At 44.2% G+C, this 22,728-nt stretch overlaps 1 protein-coding gene across 1 annotated transcript in view; it reads left to right on the plus strand.

Annotated features, from left to right (window-relative positions):
- Positions 1-780: 780 nt before the first annotated feature.
- The window catches only part of LOC147795130 (dystrophin-like), a 28,918-nt gene continuing 6,970 nt past the window's right edge, over positions 781-22,728 (plus strand). Inside the window, exons 1-23 of the mRNA XM_087132238.1 lie at positions 781-873; positions 1,421-1,501; positions 2,169-2,284; positions 5,446-5,618; positions 5,912-6,070; positions 6,622-6,803; positions 7,500-7,644; positions 8,268-8,358; positions 8,857-9,095; positions 9,662-9,844; positions 9,963-10,298; positions 10,715-10,802; positions 11,344-11,585; positions 12,316-12,642; positions 13,404-13,619; positions 14,364-14,477; positions 16,017-16,190; positions 17,214-17,366; positions 18,433-18,747; positions 19,518-19,670; positions 20,932-21,093; positions 21,640-21,768; positions 22,026-22,199. Coding sequence (XP_086988364.1) covers positions 803-873; positions 1,421-1,501; positions 2,169-2,284; positions 5,446-5,618; positions 5,912-6,070; positions 6,622-6,803; positions 7,500-7,644; positions 8,268-8,358; positions 8,857-9,095; positions 9,662-9,844; positions 9,963-10,298; positions 10,715-10,802; positions 11,344-11,585; positions 12,316-12,642; positions 13,404-13,619; positions 14,364-14,477; positions 16,017-16,190; positions 17,214-17,366; positions 18,433-18,747; positions 19,518-19,670; positions 20,932-21,093; positions 21,640-21,768; positions 22,026-22,199 — 4,023 coding nt within the window. The 5' untranslated portion in view covers positions 781-802. The remainder of the gene's footprint in view (positions 874-1,420; positions 1,502-2,168; positions 2,285-5,445; positions 5,619-5,911; positions 6,071-6,621; positions 6,804-7,499; positions 7,645-8,267; positions 8,359-8,856; positions 9,096-9,661; positions 9,845-9,962; positions 10,299-10,714; positions 10,803-11,343; positions 11,586-12,315; positions 12,643-13,403; positions 13,620-14,363; positions 14,478-16,016; positions 16,191-17,213; positions 17,367-18,432; positions 18,748-19,517; positions 19,671-20,931; positions 21,094-21,639; positions 21,769-22,025; positions 22,200-22,728) is intronic.

The raw sequence follows: 22,728 nt of genomic DNA on the forward strand, positions 1-22,728 counted from the left end.
CAATGGTTGGCCAACAGTCTTTCTCACGTGGAAAGTTACGTGATGTCCAGATCACAAGGCTGTGGCTTGACAGTTGGCTGCAATGATTTTGACAAAGCTTAGAACCGTGGTGCGTGAGTGGTGCCCAGACATCCTGAAGGATAATGCGCATAACCTAGTATGGTTTTATCAGCTGGGCATGGGGGGATGGCTAGAACCATGCAGGGGAACTGTAACCAATGAATAATTATTGATCTGGGTGGTTGGGGAAGGGGGCTGACTCAAGTTGCAGAGGAGACCTAGCTTTGTGCTATTTCGTTCCACATTAATGCAAGTCCATGAGCATGAAAGTAGGTCAGTGAGGGCTGGTGTACCGTGTGCACTTACCTTTTTACCCTTGCTGGTGTATGTCCTCGCGTATTTGATGATGTTCTTGTTTTTAACCATATGAAAATTTATATTTCAAATGCAAAAAGGGACAGCAGTTGATGAAAGGAACGATAAAATAAAAGATAACCTCCCCCAAAATTCAATTTGCTTATGTGGTACGTGTTCATACAGAATGGGTCGGTAACAAGTGTGATTTTACATTTTACATGTATGTGGAATAGTCCCAGACGATGTACTGTATACCAAGCTCCACATTCGAAATCAGTGACAAAAAAATGGTTGTGATAGATTCTATAACAAGCTGCAAAGGATGATAAAGGCTACTGTTGTTGCAGATAATGCTGCTGCTTAGGTAACTTCAGGTTCTGAAAGGACCCTAATGCTTTGGCGGATTTTCTTGGGCTTGCAGGCGCAAGAACTTTTGAACGCAGATATGAGCGACAGCAGCAGAGAAACGAGCACCGAGAAGACGGTCTTGAACTGGTGCCGGGAGACAACGCAGGGGTAAATCTTCTAGTTGTGTACAGGAGCCGTCGGAGGCTCTTTTGCAGACCCACAAAGATCCTTGTTGGACACGTGCCGCAGAGTTACTTCAAGTGGGAGGGGTTGTCTTGGATGGGATGTTTCTAGGACTAAAAAGTTGGAGCTGCATACCTGCCCGATTATGAAATTACAGGCCACTTCCAGAATCTTACTAAGCATAGAAGTGATCTCCCACCTGAAATATCCTTAACATGTTTTCTAGCAATTTTTTCTGAAAGCATAAACTTGGCAAGCTTTTTTTCTGGTTGGTATTTCCATACTATAGGCCAAGGTCTAGGCTGTTTTGAGTCTATTGCATCTTTAAAGGTGTAATTAAATTTTTGTCAGTACAGAATTCCTGTAAACATAATTTAGTGGTTTTTAAAGACCTTTAGCAGATTTTATTGGCCTTCAATTTGAGCATTGTTTTTTTTTGCCAAGTCCATTTCACAAGTCCAGCCAAACCATACAATTTCAGAGTTGCATCTTATTAATCCACTTTGAAACTATCATTTGGCTTGCTTTGCAGGTACAGGAATGTGGACGTCCGGAACTTCACCACGAGTTGGCGCGATGGTCTGGCCTTCAATGCCTTGCTGCACAAGTACAGGTGAGCACACCGTGCGATAACGTCTTTGCTGCCGCCTGGCATGTGGTGATAATGCTATCGGGTTACCGACAGGTATGCCCTGGCAATTGTAAGGAGGACATTCTATCATCCTTGGCCACACTAACGAAATCTCAGTTCTCTGGAGGAGGGTTTAGGAGGGGTACAGGTACGCGTTGACTGATCCTTTGTGACAGTGCAGTTGGATTTTACTCGTCTGGAAGAGGGGAAGAGTTTTACTAGGGTGTGGTGCTGTGGTTAGTCTCTTTGGATTCAAACTTTGACTGCTCTAAAAGAAATATTGTAAAGCATTTGCATGAGTTTTTAGTTTATCTAAACTCTTTAAAACTTTTGAGTTAGGTGTTATAAGACACATATAAACAGACTCGGTTATAAGACACATATAAACAGACTCGCTGTTGTTTGGTATGGTACATGTATATGTAAAGCTACTTTCAGCCTTCTGAGGTGAATGTTTTGGGCTAAAATGGAGGATAACCGTCAACAGTCAGTATCTGTACACTATAACTTTCATTGAATCAACCAATTTCTCTGAGAGTTTAAGGTATGGGTAGTCTGGCAAAAACCTAGGACAGACCTAGATCTTATCTGTCCAGTCTGAATGATTAATCTTCACGGTCTCCCTCTCCACCATCCCTCCCCCCCCCAGGCCCAACCTCTTTGACTACGACGCCCTCCTGAAGCTCAACCCCGAGGCCCGGCTGGAGCATGCATTCCGCATTGCTCATGAGGAGTTCAACGTCCACCGATATCTGGAACCCGAAGGTATGTGGCGTATTGAGGACATAACATAGTGCAGGCTCAGCCTCGGAGCGGGCAAAATGAGGAATTTGACGTTGCAAGGCCGAGAGGCACTTGATTTAGGGGGCTACAAATAAAGCTTGAGCTGGGGGGAGAAAAGGACATTGCAGCTGTCCGCTCTTCTTGAACCAAAGCAGATCTTGAATGAGAGATTACTCAGTCTTAGCTGTGCATGCTTGTGAAATTGTTGCACAGAAAGTCTTGCAGAACATTGATTTGGGAGTGGTCATGAAAAATCACTAACTCGTGATGGGGACACCGAGTATGGAAAGTTATATTTCCCCAACACAAAGTTCCATCAGTAAAGCAATCTCACAGTGTCTTATATAATGCTTTATTCTTACAAATGGGTCATTAAGGAGACATTTTAATGTCTCCTTAATGCCCCATCTACCAGAAGGAGGTCGAATTTTAATGTCCAAATTTTGAGAGATGATAGATTAGAGTCTTCATTGAAAGCATACAAAGTTGGGTTTAGATCAGATTGAGGAATATTTAATTATGGGACAGAAAATTTTTGCACTGTAAAGTTTGTGCACGTTCTTATGGGAATGTCTCCCAAGTGACCGATTTTCGGTAATTAGTATTTATTTATAGTTTTATATTGATAATGCGTGATCTCTTACTTCTACATATTTACGCACATGCATGTATATGTGCTGTAAAAGAATTACTGCCGTCGTTGTTGTTTGCTTCTGATCCTTCGATGGTTATCATTCAATTTAACTCAGGAATTGGCTGTAATAACCTTCAAATGCAGTGGCTTTCACAGAAATAATCATTTTGAAATGACTTTTGTCAGGTTTGATTTCATGTAACATAATCTTGCTTAGTGTGTGCGGTTTCATTTGGTATGCTTAGTTGGCAGCAGCTCACAACGTCCCTCTGTGGGCCGAGTGCAATTTACATAGTTTCATGTCGCTTTTGATGTCTGGCGCTGTCCTGGTATAAAAACCAGAGCTACTTCCCATGAAGTCCCCAACCTTTGACCCCTTTCTGGAGTAATTTGGATCGGCAAAGTTTTCCTGGACTTTTTGTCCCTTTAAGAGACAAATCGCGAGACCAAAGGGGGGAGGGAAGTGCCAATTTGGTCCAATTAAAGTGATTCTGGGGAGCCCGCGTTTTACTGATCAAATGACTTCGCAGGCTGCCCCCTGGTATTGTTTCAAGATTCTGGAATGGGTAGGTAATCCGAGATCAAGTTTGGAATCTTGCATTCTGCTGCAGGAGTCGCCTAGGTGAGTCTATTTATCTGTAGGTCTCTTGACAAATTGGCAGTCCCTGATTGATTTGTTGTGCTGATACCCCAGACAGGCAGAGGGATCACATGTCTGGCCATGTAATCCCCTCCACTACATCAATGTCTTCAAGTTCATCTCCATTAGAAACCATGAGCCTTTCCTGATCACGGGAAGCTGATTTCTAGGATCCCTGGCAAGGAAAACAATTGTTTTTGGCTGCTGACTGATTAGGAGCCAGTATTGGTCAGGATTATGTTATCTTAAAGAATTCTTTCCATCTGTAACAGATGTTCGGTTAGGTCTGCTCACCTTCCAACATTATATGCACACATGAAAATACATGTACTCCTTATTTGGTGTATTTCCTTCTCACTGGTTTATTAAAACTTTCAGTGGCCCTGAGGCTGATTCAAAAGAGTGTACAAGTGAACTAAATATCAGGTGGAAATAAAAATTAGCTGGAAATTAAAAGCAATCGTAAATATTACATATATAGTATAGAGATGGTTAACCCCTTCCTATACGGAGGACTGCTACTACAGCACCGATGTGTGAGGATTAGTGCATACCACACATAAAGTCTATTCACCATGCAGCTGCTGGTTCAATGGGGCCTGCTGTTGGACCAAGCCCCCCCATTCAGGGCATACCACAGCCCAGCAGTCGCGGTCAAAATAACCCTGCCGTGAAGGGGTTTAACTAAGACGTTTTTCTGAATTTAAATGGAATTCTGAATTTGCGTAGTCCTTAGCAATTTTGCATGTTGAATCCTCATGTGGGTGTGGTCGAGAAATAGTTGGGTTAATGACTGTTTGATCCATGATGTAATGTCGGTGTTTGCACAAAGTTTGAACTGTGGCTTTCAAACAGGGTATTGGCTGAGTCTTTGTTTTATCTTTTTCTTCCAACTGACTGATGCACCGTACACTATACCATAAGAATTGGGTATAGTTTCTGTGACAGTTAATATACTGTGACTGCATTTTAACCATGCATGTGGGATGGTACCAGGGTTAGAAAATCATGACATTGTGTTTGAACATGTTGACTGCCGACTGCGGGAATACTCATAGTCAGGTGGGTACTCAATTCTGCCACCATGGTCAAGTTGGGGCGGTCGGTTCTTGACACGGGTTTCGTGTTCTCGCACTTGAACAGTGGGAACACGACCCAAGAACACTGTTCTCGGAACAGGATCACACACCACCTCCTCGTCAGGATTTTACATGAACACACAGAAAAACTCGTGAGATTTGATTTTTGAACAGCCGCAAAAAGTAGGCAATATGGCTTTACAAAGCTGAAAACAATAGAAAGTTTTGCAAAGTTCACATTAATAATTTTCCATGACAGAAATGAATTTTTCAACTGGAAAAGGAGTTAGCCCAGTTATCCAACATTAACTCTCGAAGAATGCACATGGACACTGCCATGTTGCTTGCCACAAAAAACTACTAGCGCTAATAACCGGTTGTACATTCCCGGCGTTCGAGTGACCGACCCATGAGCAACAAATTGAGCCGTTTGTGAACAAACGAGAACAAGCCGCCCGAACTCAGCCTTTAAGTATACTTGTAGGAAAAGAAAGGCTATTGTCATGTAAATTGAATACGGTACATTGGCATCAATGAAGAGCATAACAAATGCACTGCTGGCAGTGTTGATCTGATGTACATCTGTAAAACGCTCATGTTCAAACAGACACCTGAAAGGCACCTACTAAATATGCACAGGCATACTATGCTTGATGAAGGGGAATGCCCCTTTGAAATTGTGCGCGGCAGTCAACGTGTTAAAGTGGCATGGATTTTTGTGTTATGCTAAATTCCCACATTTTCATTCTTGGATATTTCTTTTCTTGAATTATTTTCCTCCCATGTGCAGATATCAATGTTGAGCTCCCAGACAAGAAATCTATCATGATCTACGTGATCGACATGTTCAAAGTCCTGTCGCAGCAAACTGAAGTCATATCAAGTAAATCGGGACACACCAGGCCCGGGGCTGGCAAGACCTCTTCCTCAGATCACACGCCCGTCACTCCCTCATCAGAAACCGTAAGCTGAGTCACACAAAAGCATCTTTTTTGGTGTTAGTTGGAAATTAGCAGTCAAGATCTTAACAATTCTGAATCTTTAACTTTCTTCTCTCCTTCAATCTTTGTTATCCATTTGTTGTTGGTTAGAAATGCTTAATATCTGAACTTGTACATAATGCTTTTGGATTCTTCTGTTGTGGTCTCCTTTTTCCATTATTAAATGCCAACTTGTTGTAGAAAACCAGTTCCTGCTTTTCCAATCCGTTGATCGTTGCTTCCCCTTGTGTAAAGAATTGTGGGGTTGTTTCACAGCAGTCCTTTTCAGACATGAGCGAGGTGGATATAGAGAGTTACCAAGGCAACATGGAGAACGTCCTGGCCTGGCTGCTTGAAGCTGAAGACCACCTAAGCCACCAGGGTGCCATCTCGAACAACGTGGACAAAGTCAAGGAGCAGTTCCACACGCACGAGGTGAGGTGTTACTGACTATGGATTGTGCTTGACCTACTGTTCGGAAATCAGGCTGAAAAAATCAGCGGCTCTTGAATCCGATACCGTTGTGCATGCTAATAATGCAACTTCCGCAACTTTAATTGCCTGTAAGCCATATGCAAAAAACCTTTATGCAGACAGTTATATCTTTAAACTGGATCGTCTTGAAGTATGAAAATTAACTGCTGGGAGAATTGACTGGTTTTGGAATGGTGGGTCACCCTATTGACACAGTCGGCTTAGTAAAATGGTTAGACTAAATTGATGTGAATGTACACGGACTAGTATAGGACAATGCCGCACCTTCAGAGATGGGACCTCGAGAGTGTTGAAGACTTTTTTATTGGAGGAAGGTTGTGTAGGTAAAATGTGCCAGTTTATAAGCAGCTTCTTATTGATGGTGTGCGTGGCTGTCATGGTCTTAGTTGAGCTTTGCACCTGAACCCTGACCGAGATGAACGCAACGTGATTCTATGTAACAACAGTGTTACCTTAAGGGCTAGGGTAGATGTTTACTTTTTCTAATGCAGGAGTTCATGATGGAGCTGACATCCCACCAGAACAGTGTCGGCAACGCCCTCCAAGAAGGCAACTATCTCATCCTGGAGAACAAGGTGACGGACGACGAGGAGAACGAGATCAGGGAGCAGATGAGCCTTCTCAACAGCCGCTGGGAGAACCTTAGAATAGCAGCCATGGAAAGACAGACCAAGTAAGTTCACGTTATTGAGGCCTTGCCTGCTTGGTGTGAGGAAATCCAACAGCCGCATGGAGAGCCTTAGAATTGTGGCCGTGGATAGACAGATCAAGTAATTTCAACGTAGGCTGTGCATGCTAGGCTTGAAGAAATCCAACAATGGCTCCAAGAGCCTTCAGGATTATGGTTGCAGATAGACAGACCAAGTAAGTTCCATGTAGGCTGTGCATGCTAAGCTTGAGGAAATCCAACAGCCGCTAGGAGAGCCTTTAGGATTATGGCTGTGGATAGACAGACCAAGTAAATCCGAGATCATGTGGGTTACGTTTGTGGGAACCAAAGAGCCAGTGGGAAAATTTAGGACAGCAGATGTGGACAGACAGACCAACTATGTACAAAGACTCGGAGGTAATGGAGGCTGAGTTTTAAGGAGCTCAACTGCAGGTATGGGAAAATCAGGATAGTAGCTCTGCTGGGTGACAGGTCAATAAATTTGAAGATCCACAGACGCAGGAAAGAATGAGAGGGGTGCTAAGGATTCTGAACAAGAAGTCTAACAATCAGAGACAGAGATAGAGCAGGTTGACAGGGTTGGGATGAAATAGATCCAGGACTTTTACAATGATTTTTAGTTTGACCCCTTGTAGAGTCAAATATTCATTATTGAACAGCAGGATAAGTGATTACACTCGTGTGGTTCTTGAACTGCAGACTGCACGAGGTCTTGATGGAGTTGCAGCAGAAACAGCTGGACGACCTGGCCGCCTGGCTGGACCGGACCGAGGAGGTCATCGGCCGGCAGGAGGGCATGGGCAGCAACCTGGACCAGATCAGCCAGCAGGTGGAAGAACACAGGGTGAGAGGCAACCTTCCGTTGTTGAGAAGAAAAGCATCAGTCTAAAGTTGCTCTCAGGCCGCAGTTTTTTTTTTCTCAGATCAGCTCCCACTTGAGCCATATTATTCCTCAAATAAAACGGTTTGCAAAGTCTCTGTTCTGCTTGGAAATTGCTTGTTTTATCCCTGACTTCCAAGTTGCGTCCCTAAGTTGTGAGTATCACCCGTTTGATGCTTAACCCTAACAGTCCCAAATCCTTCAATTTCAATACGATTTTACATATACCCTTGGGGGTTAGGGTTAATGTGAGTGTGATAGTTGAGTGTCAGCAACTTTATAGATAAATACTGACCTCTTTTTGTTAGACATACCCACATTTTTTTATTTGAAATAGAACTGTGCTTTAGTTGGTTCTTGTTTTTACTTGTGTTTTTTTTCATCTGGTACTAGTAGGCAAAACGAAGTTTCGTTGTCTGTAGATGTACAAATGTGCTTCTTGGAGTATTTCTCACAAGTACAAAAGTCTAAGATGGACAGATATGGACCTCTAAGCCAGTACTTGTCTCACTCGGATGTAAACAAGCTGTTCTATTCTTGACCCCGTGGTCCTGCTTTTTTTTTTTTTCTCTTCCGCTGCTTGACAGATGCTTCAAGAATCCTTGGAGGAGCAGCAGATGCAGGTCAACTCCCTGACCCACATGGTGGTTGTGGTGGATGAGAGTAGTCCAGAGAATGGTAGGCGGAGTGCGGACATGCATTGGTTTGGGCATCAGTCAGCACCTTGCTTGTCTAGAAACAAAAGCTGTCACATCAACTTTGGATTAGGCTTTTCTGGCTGTCAGGGGATGAGTTTTTGAAGGGCCCTTTTTTTTCCCACAGATGACTTGATATTGCAGTGTCAGTGCAAAAACGTATCTCGGTTTTGCTTTGTTCTGAGAAAGTGTATGAATAGCTTTTTCACAGCTTGTATTATTTTAGTGACCATGCGGCAATTTACCTTGAGCTAGTTGAGATAAGACATTTAGCACCAACTGTTTGTTAAGTTAAGAGATGATGTTTTAAGTTTAATTAATCGTGCTATGATTATGCATTTTTTTCACTGAAATTAGCCTGTCATAATCAGTCGGCAAATGTTGATAGGAGTACTCCAGAACTTCAAAAAAGTTTGAAGCTCCGACATCTTTGCGCTTACATGATAATAAGTACCAACTGTCCGTTTTTCTCTCCCGCCAGCCACGGCTCTCCTTGAGGAGCAGCTGACCAGCCTCGGTGAGCGCTGGGCCCGGGTCTGCCAGTGGACCGAGCAACGCTGGGCCGTCCTGCAGGAGATCTGGGCCCACTGGCAGCGCTTTGCCGAGGAGCAGCGACAGTTCAGCGACTGGCTGAGTGACAAGGAGTCCACCTTGGCCCAGATGCGGCTGGCCGACGTGCAGGATGCCCGGGGGGCCATTGAGAGGGTGAAGATACTCAAGGTGAGGGGGTGGGTGATATCCAGCAGACGCTGGACGTCACAGTGAAAGGTTCTTGATGAAACTCGGGCCCCGTTGCACGCAACTGCGAGGGGAAACTTGCCAAACTAAAACAGTAGCTTTAATGAGGAATGCCGCACACCTGATGTGACTTTCTTCACCATGTTATCAGGCACGCAGCTTTTCCTCGGATCAACTGATTTCCTTGTTTTTCACTTCACACTCATGCCTTTGAAAATTGAAAAAACACTGTGCAAAGTCTTGTCAAGATTGGAATTTCCGTGTTTTGATCAAAGCCCAGGTTTCATGCCTGTGTTATCTCACGGAATGTCTCACAATACAAAACCGACTAAGAGACGTGAATCTGAGGCGCAATTTCAAATCAGCAGATATTTTCTTTGCTTAGCGTTTTTTTAGCAGCTCCAGAGCTTAGTTTTTGTGCTCTTGCGTAGAATTGGGTGCTTTTTATAACCAGTATTTTTTGCGCTTAATTCTGTCACTTAGAAATCTGCATGACATCTTAATTTCTTTGCCTCTGCTTAGCGGAATTCTTCTCTTCCTCTTGCTAGATACTGGAGCAGGAGTTGGAGATCCAGCGCAACGAGTTTGACAAGCTTAACCGCAGCGCCGAGAGCATCGTGGAGCATTTAGAGGAGAACAACCGGGCGGTGGAGGACATTCAGCTGGTGCTGGACGAGTTCTCTCAGCGATGGGACAGCGTGGTCCAGCAGATGGAAATGCACTCCAAATGGGTACGGTAGAAGGAAAACCAGATTACTGTTGGAAACCGCCATGCCAGTTGAGCTCACAGTCACCAGAGAAAGTCACCAGTATTGACCATTAAACATTTCTATACTTGACCTCCGCCAGATCGCTGACAGTGGCATCAACCTGGATGCCATCCCGATCACCGACGCGGTCAGCAGCACCACCACCTCCAAGACCTACCGTGGGGAGGCGGGTGGCACCGTCACCGAGACCCAGGTCACCAAGACCATCACCCAGACCGTCCACGTTGCCCCCACCCCTGCTCCTGCCAGCGAGCCCCACAAGCGGCCCCACGAGGACAGCCAGCTGAAGCGGCAGTTTGACGGCGAGCTGGGCAGCCTGGTGTCATGGATGGAGGACGCGGAGCACAAGCTGATGTCTTCCCGTGAGCCCTCGCCCGAGGATCCCAACCTGGACGAGCAGAGGAAATTTTACAGTGTAAGTCTTGTATTTCCATCAAACGAGGAACATCAGGACCATGTTTATAACAACAGTCATGACAGAAACGTTTGGATATAAGACTTAAAAGCTTTTAAAAGATTTTTTACTGAGAACTGATGTTAGTAGTTTTTACAGGAACTCTGTGTGATGTAGCAGCTCTTGAAATATTCAAAGTATTTGTCCAGCGTTCTGTACTCATAATCAGGAAACTGTTAAGTGTTCAGTTATTCCAGGAATGACTCTTCTAGAAAAGTTTTACAAGACTCATTGCATAAAGTGAAAATAAGGCAAACAAAAACTTACGAGACTTGGGTTGCTAAACAGAGCAAGACTGCTGCTTTTGTAGTAGCACCATAGTGCTGGAATTCTGGTCTTGGTAATTTATTGTGATGGGTCTCGTTTGTCCCCCACAGACTTTGGAGAGAGATCTGAACGAGAGGAAAGCCCGGGTGAAGAATGTATCGGAGCTTGGCAACAAGCTGATCACTCAAACCCGCCTAGGTAAGAACCGGTGTTTGTCTCAATAAACTAGCAGTCGACTAAGTTACTGATGGCCAAAACCGACATTAAACTTACTAAACTATTATCAATAAACCAGATTGGCATTCATTATTCAAATTTAAAGTTTTGAGTCTTAATTTTGCACACTTTATGAAAAGAAAATAAATTGACTTCACTAGTTGAAATTCACCCTTCTGTCAAAAAGGCTTCTTTGGAGTTTGAAATTAGCCACTCAGCAGTGAGAAGTGTAACAAATGGAGTTTGAAATGAAAGTTTCTCTAAGCCTGCAATGAAGAGAATTTTCCTTTGGCAGCTTTACCTTTGCAGGAAGACCCTGGTAAATACCAGGTACGGACATACTGTGATTAAAGAAGTTGTACATTGAAAGATACGACATCAAAATTTGGAGACATGATTCGTCCTGTACATCATTTCTCTGTTTAGATGTCGGCAGGTGAAATATTGACTGTTTATGCACACGTTTAAGGTTGTCGCAGTTTACCGTACTGTGCTTTTCATCCTTGTCTCTTCTCTCCCTCAGAGGGAACCTCGACCGAGCCTATCCGCCACTCGCTGGAGAACCTCCAGGAGCGCTGGCAGGACGTACGCGTTATAGTGGACGGACGCAAGCGCAACCTGGACCAGGCCTCCCTGCGGAAGCAGTTTAGTGACGAGTTCAAGCGGGTCCAGGAAGTGGTGCAGTCGGTCCAGGCCTGGTTGGAGGAACACGCCACGGTGGCCGACAGCCTGCAAGGGATCCAGGCCCAGCTAGACCAGTGCAGGGTGAGGCACGAAAGGAAGAATGGAAAAAGTAAACGGGGGATAACTCGAGGTTTCCTCCGAGGTACCCCACTAAGTCCTGTTTAGACCTTGTGAAACCTCGAGGTAAACCCCAAGTTACCATTTGTTTAATTTTGCCTTTTATTTTAGAGCTGTGAAAGATCTGTAGGCTTTCAAATTTGGTTGATTTCCATTGCATTCAAGGTTTCTTTGCTTTGAGAAATTGATGTAAGTGGAAATCTTTCAGAAACGAATAGGGAAGTTAACTGTGTTTCTGTACATGCTCAAGGAAGAAAAGAACCTCTTGAATGGGGTTTGAGGAAAATTGAAAGTTTTCGTTTTAGTTCTTTAGGTTTAGGTTCCCTTGTTTAAACTCAGCTGTTTGTAAATATCAAACCAGTAAGCCGTTGTTAATGAGCACCCATCTAGAATTATGTAATTGCTTTATGCTCGTGAAAGTTGAAAATCTAATTTACTTTTTATAGTTTTTTAAATTAGTTATTTTTTGAAGCATTTCAAAGGGACCTCTTTTGTCAATTCATTTGCAGCAGAAGTGCCTTGGTAAATGTGAGGAGGTAAAATATGATGTTTAGACACCGCAAGTGTTAGCCCGAATTTAGTCACTTCAACGCTTCACTCCCAGGTTAAGTAGACTCTGCAGGTTGCTAGCCTGCATTTACCCTCAATTGCCCCATTTCTCAATCTCAGTCACCTTAACCCGCTCTTTCCCCAGGCTAAGCAGAAGGAGATGACCATTAACAGCCACCGCCTGGAGCGCCTCACGGCCACCTCCAAGGACCTGACGGGCGACGCCACCATCTCCCGCTCGGCCCAGCGGGAGACCAAGGCCCTCCGCCAGTCGTGGGAGGCAGCCCGGGCCGCCCTGGGGGACAAGGAGAAGCTGCTGGGCCGGGCGCTGGACTGCGCTCCACCCCAGCGCTACATCGAGGCCATGAAGGCGCTGACGTCGTGGCTGCAGAGCGTGGAGGCGGTGCTGAGGTCAGAGGAGTTCTTTGTGACGGAGGTGGATGAGTTGGAGGACCAGCTGCAGAAATACAAGGTAGGAAAGTTTAAGAGGTTCGAATCCTACCTGAGTCGTCGGATGATTACTTCCGCTCTGTTGATGGCATTTTGAGGTGAAGGTACTGGTAGTATGAGTGTGGTATTGTGGCCATTTCACATGACAAACATATTTGTCAACCATTTTGATTTTTGCAAGGTACCCAGCAAATATTTTTTGATCAGGTTACCAGGAAAAATTGAACAGTGGTCAAAAATGGTCATCACTCAAACTTGCCGTTGGTTTTTGTCCTCCACTTATAAGGTATGACCCTTTTGGTGTGTGATCAGTGTTTGTGAAAATATGTTAGAAGATCTAACTATCTTGGGTGGAATTTTAAGTTGCTTTTGACAAGTTGCTGATGTCACTGTCCACTCCAGACCCCAGAGCCTCTTGAATTCGAGGGATATTTGCATTCTTTTTGTTCCCTCTAATTGAAGTTTAGCCCTGTTTGAAACTTAGAACTGGAGATTGTACATGTTGATTAAATTAACCCCAAACTCAGCAGATTGACAGTTTTTGTCTGTGGGCTAACTTTAACACTAAAGGCTGGTTCATACCACATGCAGATGTGAAAGCAAAGCAAAGATGACATCAAGAAAGATGTGCTGCAAAATATCTCTCGAGTTGAAATGTGTTTGACTTCTGTGAATTCGTAGCGAGAATATTTGATGCCATTTGTGTGCGCTTTTGTACTAAGAATGAACTGGCCTTGAGCCTGCAAAGTTGAAATCTGCAATGTCAACACTGCATCTTTTCAGGAACTCCAATCCACCATACAGCAGCAGCAGCCCAACTACGACTTCGTCAACAAGACGGGAAAGGACCTAGTGTCTGGTGCCCCGTCACCCTCGCAGGCCGAGACCCTGCAGCATGACCTGAACAAGATGAACCAGAGCTGGGGTGAGGTGACCTTTCTGGTGGAGGAGAGGCAGGGTCAGCTGGAGAGAGCCCTCAGCGAACTCAAACTGTGGCAGGTCAGTGGCGGTTCCTCCATTCTACAGATCTCATTCAAAGAGATGGCCTGTGTGTTGATTCAGATCACTGTGGAAGTTGAGACCCCAAATGACCGTCACAAGACCCCACAGGACTAACGCAAAACCTCCGGTCTGAATTCAAGCCACAAGCTATCCAAATGGATTACCCACGAAGCATTTCATTGTCATTGTTCACCCTGCGACTGGTCTTGTGAATGGTTTGGTGTCTGGTCTTATGATGGTCTGCAGTACACATCAGCTGTGTTGCTGCACCAGACTGGAAAAAAGGTCGGCAGCATTCAGAGCGATACACTCTCATAAGTGTAGTCTTGTGTGGCTTTGTACCACATAGCACAGACTCGTAAAGGAAACATAGGATTCTTATTGTCCTCGACAGTTATTTTGTTGGCAAAACCAGTGCTCGATAGTGTGTACCCTATTTGTGGGAAAACTTCCTTCTCCAAAGGCATTTTGCTACTGTAATCAGAGATGTGACATTTGCTCAAGTTACAAGCAATATTTCCACTTAACGTTTTCTAAGGAAGATTTGAAGGTTAGCACAACGAGACCAGCACTAATCGTACATTTGCATCGACACTACTTGACCTGGTATTGCTACTGTGAGGCTTCAGAAGTTTTTCCGAAAGCCTCAGAAACAAATTCACAGAGGATACCTTGTGTCACCTCAAGTGTAGTACTTTTTAACTGTGACCTGTTTTGTCCGTCATTGATTGTCATCCATAGGATGAAGTGAACGGCCTGAAGAGTTGGATGGCTGAGGTTGACACGTTTCTGTCTGCTGAGGAAATTGCCTTGGGTGACTTAGAAGTTCTCCAGGCCCAGCTGGAGCAAGGACAGGTAGGCGTCTCAAGACTTGAAATTCGTTGGAAATGATTTTACAGACATTTGGACTTTCCAGGTAATGTTTGTTCGCTTACTTTTTACTCCAAAGTAAAGCATGTGGGATACTAGGAAAACTACTTCAGTCATTCCAAATAATTTGTTGGAAATGGAAAACTGCTGATGCAGAATTCAAACTTGGAACCCAGGACTCCTCTTGAAGGGAGATGTTTTAGAGGTCACGTTAGAATACTATTTCAGTTAAGCTGTCTTTCTTTTCGTAGAAACTGTGCCTCATTTTTAACGTGGTGCTCTTCTGTACCACAGTAAGTTTGTGGCGCGGACTGCCAAGTTCGCATGGTGATACTTCTGTCACCTTTTATCCCTTGGACCTGGGTTCGAATCCATCTCTGGCAACCTTGTGGACTCAGTTTGTCAGTCTGTGAATTTGTGGGTGCCTCCAACAAGTCAAAACACAGATTCTCCTTCGTCTCTGTAACTACATGACGCTGCGTCGTAACCTTTTGCAATTTTCGTCAGCATTTCACGTTTCGGATTACAGGCTGCACTTTTCAGGAGTTCCTGGTTTTGTTACCCTAAAAGATGTACATTGGATCGATGACAGCAAAAGATCCACGAGAAAAAAAAAATTAACTAGAAAGTGCCTGAAATTTATGGAGGCAGTGTATTCCACTGAGAAACATAAAGCACTCTAACCTGGTCAGGTAAAAGCAACTGAAATGACTACAAACCAAAAAGCTTTCCTGCGACGCACTGAACTTTATTTCCTGCCTGCCAACACCTGTAAATCATTTAATGTTCGATCAGTAAATTGCAAGGGTGCGGGCCTGCCAAAGCCAGCACGGGAAAGGACTCGTGTTCATTTAGCCGGAGTCATTGAGTAATATATGGTGCCATAAACAAACAGGCCACGGCTGGAAAACAGGAAATTAAAAAGACGGAGGCATTCCACATTCTGCGCTTGGATCACTTGATGGATTGCAGTCAGGTATTCCTGACAGTTGTTGGAGTCAAAATGCATGTGTGACGCACAGGCTTTAATTTCCAGGCCTTCATTACCACGCAGCAAAACTGATGAGCTGTCTCTTCTGAGATATCAGAAATATGAGTGGATTCATCAGCATTAGGATTTAGTCGAAGGGAAAAAATTCACACTTTTGGAGCCTTGGAGACACACGTGGAAGGCTCTTTTGGCAAATAAAATGACTCCTGAGTAAATTCTCAGACCAAGATCTGAGATCTTTTGAAATGAAAAATTATTGACCAAATTCCACGAAGCAGTATACACATCGTTTTAGAAATTCTGATCTTAGAGAATTCACTTTTAAGCAGATCCTACCATTATGCATGGCGTGATAGAGAAACAAAACAGGTCAGCCATATTCTGAATCGGTTGTGCCATGCTAATCCTGAAATATCTCCCATCTGGGAACCTTATTTTGATGGAACACGCGATTGCATACAAGAACAGAAATGAAATCCTCAAGGCCACTTGACGAGAAATGAAGCCAGTGTACTGTTTGCCGACCATCCCAGGCTCTGACCGACGACATCCAGACGCTGCAGCAAAACATGGACAACATCAACGAGACCGGGCAGAAGTTGGCCAAGGAGGGAGATTCCCCTTTCGCGGACCGCATCACGGCGGAGCTGAAGCAGTTGCAAGCCAAGTGGACGCAGGTGACCAAGCTGGCGAGGGAACAGCGACAGGTCGGTCATTCGGCTTTGTTTGTTCATCAGTCGTCAAAAACCTTGCCACATTGGTGAAGAGGGAATCAGTCTGGAGTATTGCCATATTTGGACGGCCTATTACGTGACAAATCTCATGCAATCTGACCAATCACAAGACGACTTCTAACAGCCTTTAATTAACGGATTGTGTGGGTGTTCCCGTGTTATAGAGTGCTTTTCTTAAACGTTGCCGCATATGGAATAAAAAAACACTAACGAAAATTTCAGTTGCAGAAGTTTGATTGGCTGTTCAAAAAACCTGACTACAGACATAAACTAAACGTTCTAAAACATGTGTGTACCGATGGGATTTAATATTCATTGCTGCCAACTATTTAAAGTTGAATTTGGACAAATATTCCTGTATCAGTAGGGAAAGGTTACTATGCCCATATGTGGTAATACTCTGGGCTTGGGATGGGATACTCCGAACCGCTCGGTGGTGGCAAAAGTGTAGTTCCACATGACAGGTCCAGTACTGTTGGCATCATTTTGAACATTGATATATAATCTCTGTCGTGATGCAAACAACAGTACTGGATTGAACTTGTTGGCTCTAGCAAGTGTTACAAAAGCTTCCCGTTCTTCTTGCTTTTTGTAGTCGTAATTATCAGTTTTATGACGTAAGGTTGGATGAGACTTTGTATTTGAGCTAGGAAGAATTGGGAAGCCATGTTTGATGACACATGTTCACTTTCCATTTGTTGAGCGTTGGCGTTGTACATTGAAGACAGCGTTATGAAACAACTCAGGATGTTGAACATTAACCCCTTCGCTACGGAGGACTGCTACTACCACACCATTGTGTGAGGATTAGTGCGTACCACACATACAGTCTATTCACCTGCTGGTTCAATGGGGCCTGCTGTTGGACCAAGCCCCCCATTCAGGGCATAATACAGCCCAGCAGTCGCGGTCAACATAACCCTGCCGTGAAGGGGTTAATAGTTTTCTCTCTCGAATGAAGTTGATAGGCGGACTGTTTTCATCCCCCTTCGGCAGAGTCTTGAGACAGCCCACGGCATGTGCAAGAAGCTGAAAGACGAGATACTGGAACTGAACGACTGGCTGGACCTGACCGAAGCGGACTATATCAGCAAAGACGCATCCATCCAAGACCCCACCGACATCCAGAACAAACTCAAGAAAGTCAAGGTCGGGAGGTTTTTTTCACTTTTCTGGGATACATTCTAACTGTGAAAGGGCAGGCTTCTTGTCAGCAGTTTTTCCCTCCAAAAGATCTAGTGTGTTTGAAATGTACCCAAGCGAGAGTCTTTATAGCAAGCTGAGAGAGTCTTAATCAGTAGGTAGAATGATAGGTCTCATTTTGATAAATGCAGCAACTCAAATGTCGACGTGGAGAGCTGTTTAGTTCCCCCAACACACTTTTCAGGGTTCCTATGATAGTGGAAAATTCTGAGAAATCCTGGAAGAAAGTTGTACTTTAAAGTTATGGAAAACTCGAGGGAAATTGGAGAAATAGGGTGCTTTCGAATCCTGTTTTAGAGGGAAAAAGTCATTAAACCTCCTATGGTTAACAGCATAAATATGCATGAATGCCCATGGTCGTTGTTGTGCAGGTGTTTTCTATACAAAACACAGAGATACACAGGTTCAATGGGAATACAGTTGGTTGCCAGCACAAAATGACTCAGGGTCTTTGGTACAGTCCTCTTTGCTACAGTTGGCTTACTGCACAGTTATGCACATGAAACAGTGAGGCAAAGTTGTTGGGCAGCACAAAAGTGCAATCTGATATTCCTGTGAGGGACAGTTGGTGCAGTGCATAACATGACACAGCTGTGCTTCTTTGAGGTGTTTACCAACTGACCCAAAGAGTGACTTCCACATAGGAGGGTTAAAACATACGGGAATGAAGATCATGCAAGGGTTATGGACTGCTTTTGATGGGATAACAGAATAATGATTAATTTGCAGTCTATATGAAAATCCTTGTGGCCACCAGAGGCTTCCAGATCATTATACCAAACAACATTTCTCTGAAAAATGGTATTAAATGTCATGGAAATTGTCATATTTTAGGAAAGTGTAAAATTTGGGTTTTTACAATTCTCAGTGAAGGCGGACTCTTTTTACATCAAGTATTGTTACTTAAAGTGATTCTGTGTTGTCGATCAAATGTATAGAATTGAGAAATTTACTCCAAAAGCTGTGGGATCCAAACAATGGGAGGTAACTCTAGTTTGTTTCCAACTTCTAGAAAGCTCAGGAAGATGCCAAAGATAAAGAACCTGTCATGGCCTCAGCAACCAAGGGCCACTCGGCGCTGGTCGCCAAGGCCTCCCCGGACACTGCCCCAGCCCTCTCGTCGGAGTACTCGGCCCTGAACGCCCGCTGGACAGCCCGACAGGAGAAGCTGGCCTCTGCGCAGAAGCTGCTGGCCGAGGCCGCCGACAACTGGCGCCAGCTGAAGTTGCTGCTCGAGGAGGAGACCGTGTGGATGGAGGGCTTTGAGAAGAAGCTGCAGAATCCCTCCCTGAGCCTGGACGCCGAGGAGATATCAGAAGAGATTGATGTGAGTCGGGGAAAACAGATAATGGAAATTGTTGAAAAAACGTGTTTTGAATGCAGGGTGCAAGAGATTCTTGGTTTCTTGTCGGAATGAGCCTTTCTTTGGCCACGTTGACTGGCACTTGCGTCTTTCCGTTTGCCCCTGAAACTTTCTTGCCAAGTCTGATTGCTGCTGGTATTGCAGAATAACTTGGAGTCGCCGAATGCCTGTGAGTGTTCAGTTGATTTCACTGGCCACTCTAAAGCTTTCCTTTTTGTGTGTCAGGTACGTTGTAACTGCCTCAGATTGGAATCGCTGAAAAAAATATTGTAAATTTATTATTGTTTCATTATTTTCTTGCGGTTTATGGTCATTGGATGAGCCACCTTCAGAGTAGTCTAATTGGGCCTGGGAATCCATACCTGATCATGGATCGCTGAATCCCCATTGATGCCACTGCTTCATCCAAAGGAACAACAAAGAAAAATACAGATGGCTCTGCCGCAAGAAAAAGCTCAAATAACATGGGACTTCACCAGAGTTGAATCCTCCATTTCCCTGATGTTGGTTTAACTCACCTTCAAGTCAGGGATGGCCTTGAAGTACAGTTGTAATCTCAGAAGTTTTGGAACTGCGTATTGTACTGTAAATGCTTCAAAATGGGCAAAGCTTGGTAACTGTGCATTGTTCTCTCTGACAACCTTCATGCTTTCATTTCCTCGTGAATTGTTCACTTGAAGTTGAATGACCTTTGCAGGTTAGCATGCTCACCCAACCTTTGTCTGGTTTGGCAGGCCTTGGAGCTGGCTGTCCAGAAGCATGCCGTCGACAACTTGGAACGCATCAACAAGCTGAGCCAGAGCCTGGTGACCAACGACATCATGGTGTCTGCCGTGGAGCGGGAGACGAAGATCTACAACCAGAAGGCCAAGGAGGTCATCGCCCAGGTACAGGAATTAGAACCACCATGAGTGTAGATGTCCATGCGCCAAATCACCAAAGTGGACAGATTAGAAAAGCTGTCTGTCCTGAGTAGGACCAAGAGAGGGCTCAATTTTCCTAGCTAGGGACTCTTCTTTGGTGGGAACTCTACTTCACTGGTTCACGAATGTCTATGAAGCCACACAACCACATAGTTGTGTGGCTACCAACAAAATGAACACTCCCCACCAACATGGCTCTTTTCAACCCAAGAGGGGGTGCTTCAAACGTGATGGTGTATCCTCCCAATGTAGTAATTGAACAGAGTTTGTTAACTAGTAAATGTAAGATGTCCTCCTCTTACACCTTTATCATAATGCTGCCAGGTTTGTCTTGTTCCCTTTTGACCCATTGGCAGTAGCAATTTAACTTCAGGTGTTGAGAAAAGGGAAGAGACTATTTTTTCTTTCCAGCCTCAGGTTAATTATGATGCTTTGAATGGTAGAAACCCACGATGGCTGCCCCATGATAGAGGTCTATTGCATTTAAGAATAGATATTCAGCGAGCAAATTTTGAAGTGTAGCCAAAGTTTTATTGTCATGAACATTTGATGCAGCTTCCCTATGCAGTGTTTCACTGAAAACAAAGTTCTCTTTCCATTGAGCTCACTGGTTACTCAAAAAGGCAAGGTCGTTCTCTATAAAGCACCTGATGTCACCGCTGCTTGAATATGTTGATTTCTTGAGAGTTTGCACATAGCCGTGCTGAGAGGGCTGACTTCATATTGATGTTCACTAATTCCCTACGACGATCGCCATTTTGTGCTTGTACTGTTGGAATACTGAACTGGCTCATTGCTATGGATGTAGCCAGAGCTTGTGAACATTTGCCTTCAATGACAGTAGCGACTTGCAGGTTAAACCCTGAAGATGTGGTATCGGTCTTTATCGTGTATCATTATATTTAAGAAAATTGTACCGTACTTGAATAAACCAGGGATGACAAAATATGGAGGGCCTGACATTTTGATCCTAGTGGAATCTTTCTCGAAGGTAATATGAATCCGCTGGCATCGAAACGTTAGGCCCTCCATATTTTGATTTGTATTTTAGGCTACTTTAGTCAGCATGCAGTTTGCAGCAGTTTTATATTACATATCTGTGGAAACCAGAGATGAGTTTCTAGTTTCTGGTACTTTACCACCAAAGGTCTCCATTCAGTCCATTTGTATAAAACACTAAACAAAATGACTCTTAATATAGGGTACGTGTTTGTCTGAACATTAGGCCAAAGAGTGCCAACAGCGGCTGGAGAACAATGTGCAGCTCCTGCAGCAGCTGGAGAAGGACATGCTGGTGCTGCAGAGCTGGATCACCATCGTGGACAGGACGCTCAACGGCCGGCTGGCGTCGCGGGTCTCTGCCCTGGATGTCCCCAGTGAATTTGAGGTAGGCTGGAAACATCCCAAACTCCACAATTGCTGAAATGAAAACCACCTGATGGTTGTCCTCCGCTTGTTTTACTCTCTCTTCAGTGGTGCCTTTTGTGGGTGATGTTATCTGTAGTGTGTATGCTTTGACGTCTTGGACCAAATGGCGCAGAGACTACCAACCAAACCCCTTTTAGAACACAAAGCAATAATGACATTCTTTAATTTAATGTGCTTCACCGTCCAGCTCCCTGCAGGAAAAATTATTGCTTTGGCAGAAGATAAAAAAGTGCTGAGACATCTGCTAAGTTTTAGCATGATCTGTTTACTGACTGTCTTGCAGGCTTTTAATCCTCTTCATTTAAAGAAGTTACATCCTGTGGAATTTTCCCAGGTTAAAATTGGCTTTGTATGTAAGATCTTGTGCTTTACCTCTGCTTCTCAGCCTGCCCTTCATTAATTTACGAACTGTTTTCATTGGGACATTCCATCTTTTCTAAATCCATTCAGGAATTGGAACTATTGTGCCCTTGACCAACTGGATTTCTTGTTTGTGTCGTTTCAGCAAATGAAGTCGGAGTTTGAAGCCCACGAGACTGTGCTGTCCAACATCGACAGTAGGGCCACCGCATTGATGGAACAGACCAGCAGCTCAGCCAATCAGAGGCTCCATCAGCAGGTGGAGATACTACGGGTGAGTTGAATGGCTGAATCAGAAAGGAGAAATAAATCAGGAGATTTTTCCCCTCCGTACGTCAAGAATACCACTTTGGGAAATAGGGTTATTTAGAAACTGCGACCAGGTGTTGGGCATGCATTCATAGATCTTTACCCAAATGACAAAGAATATCATCTATTCAGTGTGAATAGAGGAAAGATTTCTTGTAGAAGATAAGGTCCCCGCATATCTGGGATGTCTTTGATTTTGTTAATTTGTTTTTTGTCTTGTAGAAAAACATGGATGAGCTCCAGCACAAGTTTCGGAAGTTCCAAAAACCGTCTGATTTTGAGCCCAAGATGGCCCATGTCAAGGGGATCCTGGACAACGTCCAGGAAGGCATCGGGGTCTTGGTGGTCAAGAACCGAGAGCCAGAGGTCATCAAGACCCAGCAGGATGCCTGCATGGTAGGTCAGGTCGTTAAGGACTGATCAAAACTGGTCAAAACTGGTTTTATCTGGTTTGTTTAGATATTGTGAGGTTGATCCAGTCGCCACCAGTCAGAAGTGGTTTTGTCTGGTTTAGATGTGACAAGCATTATTGAGGTTAGACCAGTTGGAACCGTTTTTGGCCAGTTTTGCTCAAGCCAGAATTGAAACTATGATCCAGTGAGAACAGGTTGGAACTGGTTTTGCCCAGTTTTGTTTGTGTACATTGTTGAACAGATTCTGTCAAGCTGAGTTGACAGCAATTCTACCATTATTCATTGATTTTGCCCGGTACCCAGGACACAATATGTACTTAAGTTACCCGGTAAAATCAACTAGTCATTGACAAGTTGGCATCACTCAGAAACTTGCTTTAGGTTGTACAGATGTGATGTTAATGTCACTAAAAACTGTCTAGTTTGTCAACAGTGGTGTGGTTTAATTACAAGCCGTCCTGGACAATCCTGCTGGGAGTTGTTTAGTTACATTTCAGCATCAGTTCTGATGA

This window comes from Acanthaster planci, unplaced genomic scaffold (assembly GCF_054643075.1).
Source record: "Acanthaster planci isolate LZ-2023a unplaced genomic scaffold, COTS_SCS Contig154, whole genome shotgun sequence".
Taxonomy (NCBI): Eukaryota; Metazoa; Echinodermata; class Asteroidea; order Valvatida; family Acanthasteridae; genus Acanthaster; species Acanthaster planci.